Source organism: Spermophilus citellus (genome assembly GCF_964194105.1).
Source record: "Spermophilus citellus genome assembly, chromosome: 4".
In the NCBI taxonomy this organism is placed as follows: domain Eukaryota; kingdom Metazoa; phylum Chordata; class Mammalia; order Rodentia; family Sciuridae; genus Spermophilus; species Spermophilus citellus.
In genome coordinates this window covers 41,258,050-41,272,450 of record NC_138185.1, presented here as the reverse complement: position 1 = coordinate 41,272,450, position 14,401 = coordinate 41,258,050, and the positions used below count along the sequence as shown (strand labels likewise).

The 14,401-nt window shown below is 33.8% G+C and overlaps 1 protein-coding gene across 1 annotated transcript in view; it reads right to left on the bottom strand.

The window, feature by feature from the left end:
- The window catches only part of MACROD2 (mono-ADP ribosylhydrolase 2), a 2,040,087-nt gene that overhangs the window by 82,993 nt on the left and 1,942,693 nt on the right, over positions 1 to 14,401 (bottom strand). Inside the window, exon 14 of the mRNA XM_081290808.1 lies at positions 9,496 to 9,573. Coding sequence (XP_081146934.1) covers positions 9,496 to 9,573 — 78 coding nt within the window. The remainder of the gene's footprint in view (positions 1 to 9,495; positions 9,574 to 14,401) is intronic.

Below are 14,401 nucleotides of genomic sequence, written 5' to 3'. Positions count from 1 at the left end.
ATTTCTGATCTGTTTTCACCTGTGTCCTTTATGCATTTCATCAATCATTACTCAAAATAGAAATACATATATTTTCCTCTTTTTTTTCTAAAATGAAGTTAGTAAAAACTGAGGGAAGAAATGAAGTGCTCATTTTTGAAATTCAAGAATGATCATGTTTGTTCATTCCCAAGCCAAGACAAGATTTGGCACATTAAAGACAAGGTATGGGGCTGGGGATGGGGCTCAAGCGGTAGCACGCTCGCCTGGCATGCGTGCGGCTCGCGTTCGATCCTCAGCACCACATACAAACAAAGATGTTGTGTCCGCCGAAAACTACAAAATAAATATTAAAAAATTCTCTCTCTCTCTCTCTCTCTCTCTCTCTCTCTCTCTCTCTCTCTCTCTCTCATCTCTCTCTCTTTAAAAAAAAAAAAAAAAGACCAGGTATGTATGAGCTCTTTGCCTGCACCCAGGCGCCCGCTGTGTATTGATGCTGCTGCTGGGGTTCTCCAGTCCACCTGGCTCTCTCCTCTGTGCACAGACATTTCACATTCCATCTTGCTTTCTTGGCCCCACGGGGGCAAGCTTTATGTTTGCCTCTCTATATTCTGTCTGCTTGAATTCCCCCTACAGTCCTCTGACCTAATCCCTCCTGGCAGAGGAAACAAAAGAGCACAAAGGATCCCACAGTTTATGTATATATTTTTCATACAGAGAACTCAATCATCCATACTAATGGGAGGGGACCATTAGAACAGATAATCCAAAAATCCATTCATTATGCTTTAGAAATAGATCACATGATTGTTTCTTGAAGGCCTGGTAATTAAGTTTGGCTCAAGCTAAAGCTCTTGCTTTAATTAATTTGCATAAAAATTGGTCTGGGGATGTCAGTCTAGAATTAAGCATTTCTAGGGTTTTAACCTAAACTCACTTTGCAAATGGACTGCTTTTGAACAAAAGCAACAACAACTTAGTTTTATTGTTGGCAGATTATTAGATGCTCAAATTTTTCTAAGAACAAAGGCTGTTTCTTTGATGCTTCTCTTAAAGAGATAATGGAAAATGTGCCTTTTTTTTTGTTGTTGTTAGGCTTGAAACTTGATTGCTGCTAATATTCAAAATTTCTCTTTTACCATGCCTAACAATATCCCAGATTAAAAGCAAAAGTTAAACCTAGATTAGCAAGAATTTGACTATTTCCTAGATACTCCTGGTTTTCTTATAGGTCCATTAAAATTTACACTTTAAATGTAAGTTATTTCTAAAATTATTTTTTTCTTATAGTTATGAAAGAAACAAGAAATGCAATTTCCTTATAGATGCATTCCACAAGTTTTAGTATGTAGCATTTTTATTATTATTCAAATCAAAATCTTTTCCAATTCCCATTGTGATTTTAAGTATTGAGACTTAACAGCTATTTTTACAACTAAGGGGTGGACATTTTTAAAATTGTGAACTGCTGTCTTTCTCTTATGTGTATGCATGCATATACATATATGCACACATATACATAAACATACATTTGTATCCCTACATACTAATTTCTGTCTCTATACACATGTATATCTATATATTAGACATGTATATGTGTTCATAAGCACATATTTATGCATTTATACATGAGTATTATACATGAGTATAATATATTGATTCCTGCCATTTAATTCCATGTTTTAATGAGCATCATCTACCATGATGAAAATTTCTCCAGAAACCTTATTTTGAAAATATGTACAATATTCCATGTTTTGGATGAAATTTCATATATTTTCTTTTTCTGTGTGTGCACACAGGCACCATTAAGCACAATGTTGCAATGAACATTTTTGTGAATAAATATCTCCATGCTCTTGCTGGGTGTTAATTGAGTTTAAACTCCTGCAGCATATTTTTTCCATCCAAGTATGAACTTTTCATCATTTATTAAGTTTTGCCAAAACTGTTAGACAGACTATTATGCCTTTTATGTGTGTTTGGAAACCCTATTTCCACCAATTGTGTGCATTTTCAATTATTCAAAAAGAGAAGATAGCACATTCCTATTTTATTTTCATTTCTAGAAGTAACAGGACCATCATTATCAAGTTTGCAATTATTATATTTCTTCTTTTGTAAGTTATAATTGACTTATACCCACCATTATGGTATCATACAGACTAGTTTCAGTGCTCCAAAACTCCTCTGTGCTTTCTTCATTCATTCTTCCTACACCTGAACTCCAGAAACCACTCATCTTTTTACTCTCTATAGAGTTTTGCCTTTCCTGGAATGTGATATAACTGGAACCACAAAGTGTATAGCTTTTTTAGATTATCTTCTTTCACTTAGTAATATGCATGTAAGTTTCTGCTATGTATTTTCATGGCTTTATAGCTCATTTCTCTTTAGTGCTGAAAAATAACCTTTGGTTCTTTTACTCTAATATTTTATAGTTTCATTTTTACATTTCATCTTTGCTCCTTCTGGGATTTATGTTGGTGTAAGGAATGGGGTTGGGACTCAACTTACTTTTCCAAATAGCCAACCAGTTGTCTTAATGCCATTTATTGAGTGATCTGTCTTTGAAATGTCAGCTAGAGTATGTACTGAAATCCCAGATCTACTTGGGTCTATTTCTAAACTCTTCAGTTTGTTTCATTGATCAGCTGTCTACTCCTACAACAGGACCACACTGTTAACCACATTTTAAAAACATTCCACGTCGTTTTTACTCCATTTGTTCTTTCATTGCTGATAATATTGTATCTGTGAATTCCCCATCCCATTTCCAACAGGTTTTTATTTGTATTGTATCTTGCCCCATCATCTGACAAAGATCCATCACTGTTATATTTAATTAGGGATTTGAATTTTTTATCAATATAAGATAACCAACACTTTCTCCCTTGAGGCTTTTGGCTAGAATTCTAACTGGATAGATTTAAAGAAGTTTTTCATGTTTTCTTTTGATGTTCATCCCCCAAATATACTTTTTTCTAACATTATCCTTTTAAAATGTTACAATTTTATTGAATTTAGTTCAATCTGAAAGCTTTTCACACTTGGTAAAGTAACTTAATTATACTTAATGTTATAACTATTTGCTTGTGTTTCTGTCATCTTATTTGATACATTGTGATTTGGCTACATTGCTAGATACATTTTATTATTATTTGCATTATTAAATATACTTACATATTTAATATGAGCTTTTGGGGGAATTTTAAAACTTAACATATTTTCCTCATATTTGTCATTATCTACATATCTACATGTATCAAGGATATTCTTAAAGCTTTATGTTGTTAGAATCTATAACCCAGAATTTTTAGCTTTTGAGTCTCTATGGAAGCCAACTGTATGTGCAACTTTCCCTGTGCCACACCTTAGTCTTTATTTTGTAGCCTCTGTCATTAATGATTCCTTTCTTCCCTCACACTTCTTTCCCTTCCTCATTTCCTTCCTCTTTTAACTATTTAATAAAATTGTGACATACATATAAGAAGGTACACAAAAATATATAGGACCAAATTAAATAACCAAAAGGAAATTTAACAAAATATGTTTTTATAGTAACTGTTCAGCCTAGAAGTCTCTCTTGTGGCCCCCTCCTAAACAGTACCTCCTCCCCAATCACCAAGCTTTAACCAACACCCTGGCTGTCAGAGTAACCACTACCTAGATTTAATTGTATTACTACCAAAATATGTTTTTCTAAATGTATGTTATTTTTTTCCCCGATTTCTGAACTTGATATCAATTAAGTTCTATAATACATAGATGGTCCCTAACTTATGATGGCTCGACTTAACAATGCCTTGACTTGATGATGCTGTGAAAGTGTACCCATCAACCATTCTGTTTCTCACTTTCAGTAGGTATTTAATAAATTGCAAGAGATATTTATTACTTTATTAGAAAATAAGCTTTGGTTTGATTATTTTGCTCCACTATGTGTTCTGAGCACATTTAAGGTAAACTAGACTCAACTGTGATGTTTGGTGGGTGAGAAGTATTAAATGCATTTTTGACATATTTTCAACTCACGTTGAATTTATCAGGATGTAACCCTATTGTAAGGTGAGGATGATCTACACACTTGTTCATAACTTCTTCAGTTTACCGTTACATTGTGAAATTCATCCACATCCACATTTAAGAAATGCAATTGTAGTTTTCAATGAGACATTTTCTTCATCCTTATTTTTTCTTCCTGTCTAACTTGTACTTTTTCTCTCATTGTTTATTATACTGTTCTCTTTATTTCTGGTTTTGAGTTGATTATGATGTGCTAGAATGATTTTCTTTATTTTGTTTGGGGGTCCTAGAAGTTCTTGAATATGTGGATTCATAGTTTCATCAAATAATTGAAAATTTTATCCATTTTTACTTAAAAATATTTTTCCATCTGTTGTTCCCATACCTACTTTCTGACATTCTAATTTATGATTACTATAATTGGAATTTTCCTGCACATTGTTTCATAGCTTACTGATGCTCTTTTCATTTTTTTTCAGCTATTTTTTTTTCTCTCTGTGTTTCAGTTTGGATAGTTTCAATTTGGATTGCTACATCTTCAAATTCACTAATCTTTTCTTCTATAGTGTCTTCTCTGCCATTGTATTTCCATTAAGTGTAATTTACCTCAGACACTGCTTTTCATCGATATAAATTCAATTTGGATCTTTTGATATCTCCCATGTCATGAATTAACATAATAAATACTTCTTTTAGCTTTTTAGAGATATGGAATACTGCTTTGATAACTTTTAGCATGTTCTGTCACACTAATTATCTCATTTGAGCTGCTTCTGAAATGATTTATATTAATTGACTTTTTTTCTGTTGCGAGTCATATATTCCTGCTTCCTGTCAAATATTGTGAAGGATCTGAGATTTTGACCTACTTGCAAATTAACAAGTTAAGTAGTCACGATTCCATGGATGCTGACAAAAGACTTAGATTTCTGAGGTCGAAGATGAAGATGAAGAACAATTTAGTGTTCAGATCAATAGCAGTAACCAGAGTACTTTTTCCCATTCCCTGAGCACAGTTCCCTCAGGGTATTATCAGGGGGATATGTGATAGTTGCACACTTGGTGGGTTGTATCAAAGGGAATCTGGAGAATCTGGATCTTTCATTATGGACAAGGAGAATCTGGACCTTTTATTGTGGACAGTTAAGTATATCTGCTCTTTGATCTGGAGGGAGACACTACTCTTATCTTCTGAGGCTATCAGTAAGCCTGTTCTCTGTCTTCCAAGGTTGTTTGCTATGTAAATATTCATGATACAACTGGTCAGAACACAGACCTCTGCTCACAAGATGTGCAGAAATAGAAAAGAGGAACAGAGAAATATCTTCTGATTGCTTCTTTTCGTTCCTGGAAAGTTTGTCAATTTTACTTTGTGGGATGTGAGATGTATTTATATACTTATAAATATTCTTAAATTCTTAAATTCTGGAATGTAGCTAGGTTACTCAGAAACATTTTTTTAATTTTTCTTTTTTTTTTTTAGTTGTAGATGGACAATATTTTATTGTATTTATTTTTATGTAGGGCTGAGGATCAAACCCAGTTCCCCATACATGCTAGGAAAGGGCTAGCTACATCTGAGCTACAACCCCAGTCCCACTCAGAAATAATCTGATCCTTCAATGTCTTCACGTTTTAAGTTTATGATGGAGGATGAGAGTAGCCTTTGGTCTACTGCTTATTTTGCTCTATTACAGAAGCAAAACTCTTCTGAGGACTCTGTGAATTAATAGCTTTTCTGGGGTCTGGTGGCAATAGACACTCATTCCAGTTCCATATAAACTTCAGGTATAATTCCCTAAAGCCATTTGGCATATTAACATAGCCTTGGGTAGTCTCCTTTAAAATGTGCCTGCACCAAAGAGTACTCAGGGGAAGACTGCGGCATTCCCTCTGGGGATCTCTAAGGTGTCCCCTCTGTGGAGCGCTCTCCTCTCCATTACTCTGTCCTGCAAACTCTTGCCAGTTTAGCTTCCCAGGATCTTTAGTTCTGTCTCCTGGACGAAAATAAGAGTCTGTAAAAGATCCTCAGTCCTGTAAGAGGCTACAGGACTCTGCCAGAGCTGGAGTCATTCTTCTCTGAACCATAACTTAGAAACTCTCCAGGCTGTCAGCTGGGGCAATCACAGGGCTCATCTCATTTCCTGATTCTTGGGGAAGCATGAGTCTTATAAAATTTGAAAATTAATTGGTACTATTACCTTCCATGACAATGAACAACACCAGAACATTTAAATTTATCTTATTCAGTAAACGTCATTATGGTGGAATATTTTAAAACAATGTGTATCTTAATTCCCACAAGGCATTATGATTATTATCACTATTGATTAGTACCATCAATATTCATTTTGATTTATCCAATTACCATTTACTTTGCTCTAATTCCTTCCTTTGTCTTTGACCTTCTACTTGGAATGAGTATGTTTCTAACTGTAGCACACCAGAAAGCAGTGATGAGCTATGCTTTTTATTTTGTTTGGCAATAATCTTAATTAACCTATATTCTTGAAACATGTTTTTCCCTCCTGGGTTGAGAATTCTTGGTTGGCAGCTATGTTGCTGTACTGTCATTTTATTTCCATTATATTTATTGGAAAATCAACTATCAGTACAAGTGAAGTTTGCTTTTTATAAGTCTTGTTTATCTTTGGTTTCTGCAGTGTTACTAGAATAGACCTAGTTGTGGAATTATTTTTATTTATTCTGCTTTGAATTCCAAAGGCTTTTGGGACATTTGGCCTAATGTTCTTCATCAATGTGGGAAATTTCTCACTACAGTTTCTTCAAATGTTGCTCCTGACCAATTCTCTCTATTAACGTGTGATCTTTTCCTTTTTTTGAGCCTTTGCTATCCTTTTGCCTGCTGCTTTTATTTTGGATATATTCTTCTAACCTACTTTAGACTTCACAAATTCTTTTTCATTTGCATCTAATATCTTATTAAACCATGAATCTATTCATTGAATCATTAATTTCAATTACAGGATCTTTTACTTCTAGGCTTTCTTTTCTTTTCGATATCTAGTTCTCAGATAAAATTTTCAATCTTATAATATTCCTTTATACAGAGTCTTCACCATTACTTTATACTTTGTACTTATAACCCTAATATTTTCAGCTCATGTGGGTCTATTTCTCTCATTTCTTCATATTCTGTTTCATGTTATCTTATTTACTCATTTTGGTGTGGAGCTATTTTTTGGTATGTGTGTACTAGATGTGATTTATATTTTTATTTATTTATTTATTTGTTTTGGTACTGGGGATTGAACCCAGGGGTGTTTAACCACAGAGCAACATTCCCAGCCCTTTTTGTTTTGAGATGAGTTTTCACTAAATTGCTTAGGGCCTGTCTAAGTTGCTGAGGCTGACTTTAAACCTACAATCCTCCTGCCTCAGCCTCTGGAGTTGGTGGAACTATAGGTGTATGCCTCCATGCCCAGCAAGACATTCTATCTCACAAATTTGAAAGAAGAAATGTTTGAAGTCTACAAGGTGCTTTTTTTCTCTAATAAATATTTCATGTGTGTTTTTCTCAGGTGCCTGGGGAGAGTTAACAATCTGAGCCGTTCTTAATTTAATTTAGGGATGGAGATCACTTGAAAATGGAAAACAGCTTTCAGAAAATAGATACACTGTGGGTTTATTCTTCTGGGATATGTATCTTTAGGTTTTCAGCCCAAAATATAGGGTGGTGGGTAGAGTATGGTCCCTTTCCCTTTTCATCAATAGGACTCCAGACAATTTTCTGCAGAATCAGCCAAAAAATGCTTACCTTCTCCTAAGGTAAAAAACAGTTTCAAATTCTGGGTTTAGTTTGATAAGTCTTAGCTATCTTATCAACCCTCTGATGTTTTCTAACTCTGTCATTTTTTTCCTCCCCCTCACACAATACATATAAAATATATATGTGTATAATTTATTAAATGATACATATTATGTGTGACACATATTTCTGTGATAAACATAATACCATATGATATATAATGTAATCAGATAACATATCACATATACATGTAATATATATAGTTTTGTCTAAATTGTCTAGTTATCTTTAATGAGAGAAATGGCCTCCATTATTTTGACTTTCATTTCTGAGAGTAGAAGTCTCTTCTTTACCTTTGTCATTTTTGAACAGCATATACTATAAATTTCAGTTAAAATATTTCGAGCTGGGCATGGTGGCACATGCCTGTAATCTAAGGTATTTGGAAAGTTGAGGTAGGGTGATCACAAGCTGAAGGCCAGGCTAAGCAATTTAGCAAGACCCTTAACAACTTAGAAAAACCTGTCTCAACTTGGTGCCATGGTACATGCCTGTAATCCCAACAGCTGGGAAGGCTGAGGCAGGAGGATTGCAAGTTCAAAGCCAGACTCAGCAACTTAGCGAGGCCCTAAGCTACTCAGTAAGACCCTGTCTATAACTAAAATATAAAAAAGGGCTGGGGATGTGACTCAGTGGTTGAGTGTCCCTGAGTTCAGTGCCTGGCAGCAAAAAAAACAAAAATGAAACCTGTCTCAAAAAAAAAAAATTAGGTGAAAAATTTGGATGCTTATTTTGAAATAATTATGTTAACATTTTCATATATTTAATTGGTCTGACCATATAGTTCCTTTCAACTGTGCCTTTTTGTTTTTAGATTTTACATTCCTTCCTATATTTATTGTTTTTTGTACAGGCTTTTGGTTAGTTCACTCAGAAAGGATATCTGGGTAGCATATTTTCTTAATCTTTGTATTCCTGAGAAAATATTACTTTTGACTTCATGCATGAATAATAACTTCACTAAATATAGAAACTGTGTCCTTTAGAGCTCTGGAAATGTTACTTCATTTTCTCTAAGCATTTGGGGTTGCGGAAGAAGAAGGCTAAAGCTAATCTGATTCTGGTGATATTACTTATAACCCGATTTAGACTTTCTTGTATGCTTTGAAAGCCTTTATCATTGATCTTCAGAAATTCCATGAGGCTACGTAGGTGTCTGTTCTCATTTGAGTTTTCATTTTCTTTGCCTATAAATATAATGCATACTCTCATGTTTTGGGCAGAGAAACTGGTTTGCATTAGGAAAACTTTTTTCCTATTAGTTTTCTAAAGATTGCTTCATTTGTTTGTTCTATTCGGTCTTCTTGGTATTCCAAGTATATGTAGATTTAATCTCCTGGGTTTATTCTCCATATGTCTCACATTTATTCTCATTCTTATCACACATTCATTTCAATAGTTGCCAACCCAATGCTTATAGAATACAGGCAGGTAACAATAAGCAAAATAAATGAAGCCAGCCTGGTACACAAATAATGGGTAATGAAGACTGTGGAAAGCAGAAACCCTATCTCAAGATGTCAGCTACCAATCAGCTGGTGTTCAGCACTAAGAAAATACCTCAGAATTCAATTTTTCTCCAGAAAAACTCAAATCTGCTTTTGTAGATGGAATGTTTTCCAAGAGGAAAAAAATAACTATAAAAGGATCTCACAACTTACCATTGGGATGATCTTGGTCACACACAGAATGATCTGTTACTTCATTGTCTTTTATAATATTGTCATCCTTTGAAGAATCTGACAACAAACAAACATTTAATCAACATTTTTAACTGAGAAAAATAAAAGAGCACCTTCCAGTACTAACATGATAGATATTTCAGGGCAACAGAATTTATTATTTTTTAAAAAATAACCATTAAAATACTTAAAAGATTTTCATTAATAAATAGCTTTTCTTAAAGTAGCATGTGAGATATACACACAAAGCTTACAAAGGTAGAGATGTAGTTGGGGCATCTGTTTGCAACAAAGTAGAAAATACAAAGCAGGATTCATACATCAGTGAAAGTGTTAGAATTGTAGGAAAGGTTATGAAAGGAAGGCAAAATAGAGAAGATTAAAGGAATATCTAATTTTAATGTTCTTAATGTTTCCAGGACTGTAGTTGTTCACATATGCAAGCCATGAGTCCTTGAAAAAATCAGAAATAGCACTTTGGAAATCCAGTGGTAATTATGGTTATCTTTCCCAGGTACCATATGAGTTGCACAATAGCAATGAGGAAATGCAGACCCTCTGTTCTGAGCAATGTCATTCTTTCCCTCAGTTAGCACATTTAGGTATGGAAATAGCATACACTCATTTTTTGGTTATAGTATATACTATCTAGGAAATAACATGGCTAAAAGGATTCTATGAACTCTCGCAAAGCTAGAATGTTGAAATGAGGTTTCTCTGGAGGTTCTCCAAAAAGACACTGGATTGAGCCAATGAATGGGTCAGCAGGAATGCATAAAATAGGTCTGTTACTCATTTGTAAATATTTATTAAGGGCTACCATATGGCAGGCACTGTTCTGGGTGCCAGAGAGTCAATAGGGAACATAGAACTAAATCTCTGCCCTCAGAGAGCTTACAATCTAGTAGATATTTTTAAATAGCCCAAAGGAAGGTAATTCAAAAATATCTAGAAACCCCTAGTTAATCCTGTTTGCATGTGGCCACGGAGAAAGCTGGAAATGGCAGACCTACACCTGCATTGTTTAAAAATAAGTTCTCTTATTTGTTTGTATCTCTAAGTTGCATTTCAAGAGTGATGACTTAGAGTCTAAAATAATCATTCTTTCCTTGTTTCCCTTTCCCTCTCTTTCTTTTGTCCCCCCCTCTCAAAACTTAGAGACAGAGAGCTTCAAACATTATGGTTTGGAATATTACGAGAAAAATTTGTTTCTTTGCCCTGCCACAAGCAACATTTGATGGACAAGTGAGAAACCTGGGTAGTTAACATATGATTCAAATTTAATAACCAGTGAAGCAAGTATACACCCAAAGTGTATGGTTTTAATTAACTGCAAATAATTCCCCCAAGGCAAATGTTTAATTATCTTCACTGCTTCTTATTTCTTTCTGAGACTGACAATAAGTTTAAAAGTCAAAATTTAGAAGCAAAACTGAGTATAGGCACATTTTTCAAATTGTTATCTCACTCATGTCAAATTGTTTTAAACCAACTCCCATTAAAATGTGCTTTTTTAATTTTGGAGCTAACATGTGGACTGAAAAAAATATCCTTCAAATGCCTTTTTTCCTACATTAATAGTGAAAATAAACAATGATTGAAAAAGGAACTATCTCTAGTAGGCTACAATTTAAATGTGAAAGTGTTTTAGTTTTGCTCATTTATTATCTTTTGATATATTGTCTTTTAGAACACTCATTTCAGTATTAACATTTTAGGATTATCTAAGATTTTACATATATTTGGAATTTATTCATTTTCACTGAACAATAATTAATCGCTTTTTAACTTACATAAACAGTATGTTTCTGCACCATATATTACTTAAGAAATGTTTTTTAAAAGATAATTTACATTCATTTTTAAAGCTTGTGATCAAATGATTCACATGAGTGGAAAGCATTTGAAAAATTAATCACTAGGATGCATCTGTTTTTGTCACCAAAATCTGTGTCTTCAGCAAATTAACCTTTTCAATTTCCTTGGGAGATTGATTTAACATTACCAAGGCACCTTCTGAGCTGATGTTCTGTATGTAATCTATATAATGCATTTCATTGAATCCAAGATATCCCCATGCTAAGATGTATCCTGATAATAAATTAAATATAACCAGTGAAGCAAGTATGCATTTCAGAGATGGAATATTTGAGTGTATTCTATGTGTGCACACAAATATACATATTCACTTGATGACAAGGACTTCATGTCAACATGACACATCTCCAAACCCAGTCTGTCTTGTATGTGAGACTCTTCTTCTGAAATGGTCCTATCTGCACATCTGTCAATAACGTAGGATGAAAACTATAAGCTTGTGATAGTATTCACAAATAACCAGGTAGCTATGGAAGATTGTTCCTATAGATTTACTCTATTAAAAGGGCTATTTGAACTTCCACAGACTTCAGCAAGACTGGATTTGATTCTTTATGTTTTAAATCATTGATCTTAAAACATAATGCTTAGTTATGGGTTTGAAGCAGCAGTGTAGGTTTTCTGTTTAGGGGGGAAATGCAAGCTTCATGGCATGTGAATATGAAATAATCACTCATGATAGAGAAAGAAAGTATATCTGTTTGTTATGGTCTGAAAGTTTGTGTCCCCCTCTTCCCAAATTCATATGCTAAAATCCTAATCCCTAAGTGATGGCATTAGAGAGTGTGCCTTTGGGAGTTGAATAGGTCATGAAGAAAATTGTTCCCTTACCAAGAGGCTTGAGAGATACTTTCTCTCTTCCTCTATGTGAAGGCACAGAAAGAAGGCTGTCTGCTGGGTGTGCCTGTAATCCCAGCACTTTGGAGGTTGAGGCAGTAGAATTGCAAGTTTGAGGCCACCCTCAGCAATTTAGCAAGAACCTAAACAACTTGGTGATAACCTGCCTCAAAATAAAAAAAGAAATGCTGGGGATGTGACTCAGCCACCCCTTGGTTCAATCTCTGGTATCAAAAAAAGAAAAAAAAAGGCTCTGTCTATGAACTAGAAAGTAGGTCTTCAACCAGACATCATTAACTCTGTCAGCACCTTGATCTTGGACTTCTTGATCTTGATCTTAGAACTGTGAGAAATATATGTTTTTTGGTTGTTTACAAGTTATACAGTTTATGGAATTTTGTTATAGAAATCTACATGAACTAAGACACCAGTCCTTTTATTTTACAACTATAAATTCAATAACTAAGATGCCTTGCCTATCAGTTCTATGCAAGTTCTATAAACTACCTTTAAAAATGTAGTTGTTTGGGGCTGGGTTATAGCTCACTGGTTGAGCGCTTGCCTTGCATGCGTGAGGCATTGGATTTGATCCTCAGCACCACATAATAAATAAATAAATAAATAAATAAATAAGATATTGTGTCCATCTACAACTAAAAAAATGTAGTTGTTTGTTTATACTAAATTCTTGTAGTACCTTATCATTTGGTCATGTTAAAAAACACAAAAGTTATTATCTAATTCTGATATTTAATCAGTGTATTTTTCTTTTTTAATAAATAGCAGAAACTAGAATTAAATTTATATGTAGATTCTGACTTTCAGAATCTTTGAGGTCAATGTCATATTTAAAGATTTTTTAAATGCAATTATTAAATCAAATATTCAAGCCAAAGGTCTATACATAGATGTGCTTTGAAGATTAACAAGAATAAAAAGGAAATGCTTTCATAAATTTTAAAAAAACCCTCCCATAAAGAAAATTGAAAAAGATTTAAAAGAATATTTAAAATTGATTAAAATAAAATGAAAAAACCCATAAAATAGAAATTCCCCAAAGTAGGCTACTTTTAATGTAGTCAATCACACATATCTACATGGACTAGTACATGAATGGATTTAATCTGTGATGACAAATGATGAAACTACTGAAATTTTTATAAACATATCTATGCAATAAATCAAAATAAATAGTATCTTTTCCCAAAATATTCACTTAGAACAAACATTTTTAGCCCCAGAGGATCCCTGGGTGTGCTCCAGGAATTCATAAAACCTTTTGGCAAGATTTACAAAAGTGTGTTTATATATTCATATGTTAAGTTTTTGGAAGGAAATAATTTTTGATCACATTCTCATGTGGATCTATGACCCCAGAAAGGTTAAAAATAACTGTAAATATCTATATCTCAGTGCCTGTGATGCTACCATTTTACAAAAGATCGTCAGGACAACTTTGGAGGTGTTAGTCACCAAGCTTGATGCCCACTTCAAGAATTCATCAATGACAAATCTTGAACCTTTAAGGTAAATTTGACTTGTTAAAACAGCCAAAAAGTTATTGGGATGTCTCTAATGCATAAGGAAGATGATCCACTTGGCAAGAAACATTTTGGGCCAAAATTAGGGGTAAATATAAAATATAAAATGATAGATGATTAACTCTCTCTGAAGATAATTTCAAGCTAGGAAGTCTACAAAATACTTCTAGTAAGATTGTTAACCCCTAACGACTATTTAGGACAGCAGACAATCATTTTGGTATAGACACTCTAACAAGTTTGTACAAAATAAAGGTATACACAAAAATACACACACAATATATTGTTTTTCAGCAATGTGTAAATATCTAAATGAGTACCAGAGCTCAGTGCAAAAGTTGCACAGAAATGTGATCACCTGGGCTTCCTTTGATTCTTGTAAACTGATTTGATTATACCAAACAAACCATTTATCCTGGCCTGTTTATTGAAATCTCTAGTTTATTATGTGAAGCAATTAGGATAAAGTAATTTTTCCTCCAACTGAACGGGGAGTGCTTATCCACAGTAAACTGGATTCTATGCAACTGTTTACAGTCTCATCGAAATTTTACAATGGCTAATCCTTTATATAGAAAAAAATACATTCTACAACACATCCAGAGTATGCAGATGTCAATGATCTGAAC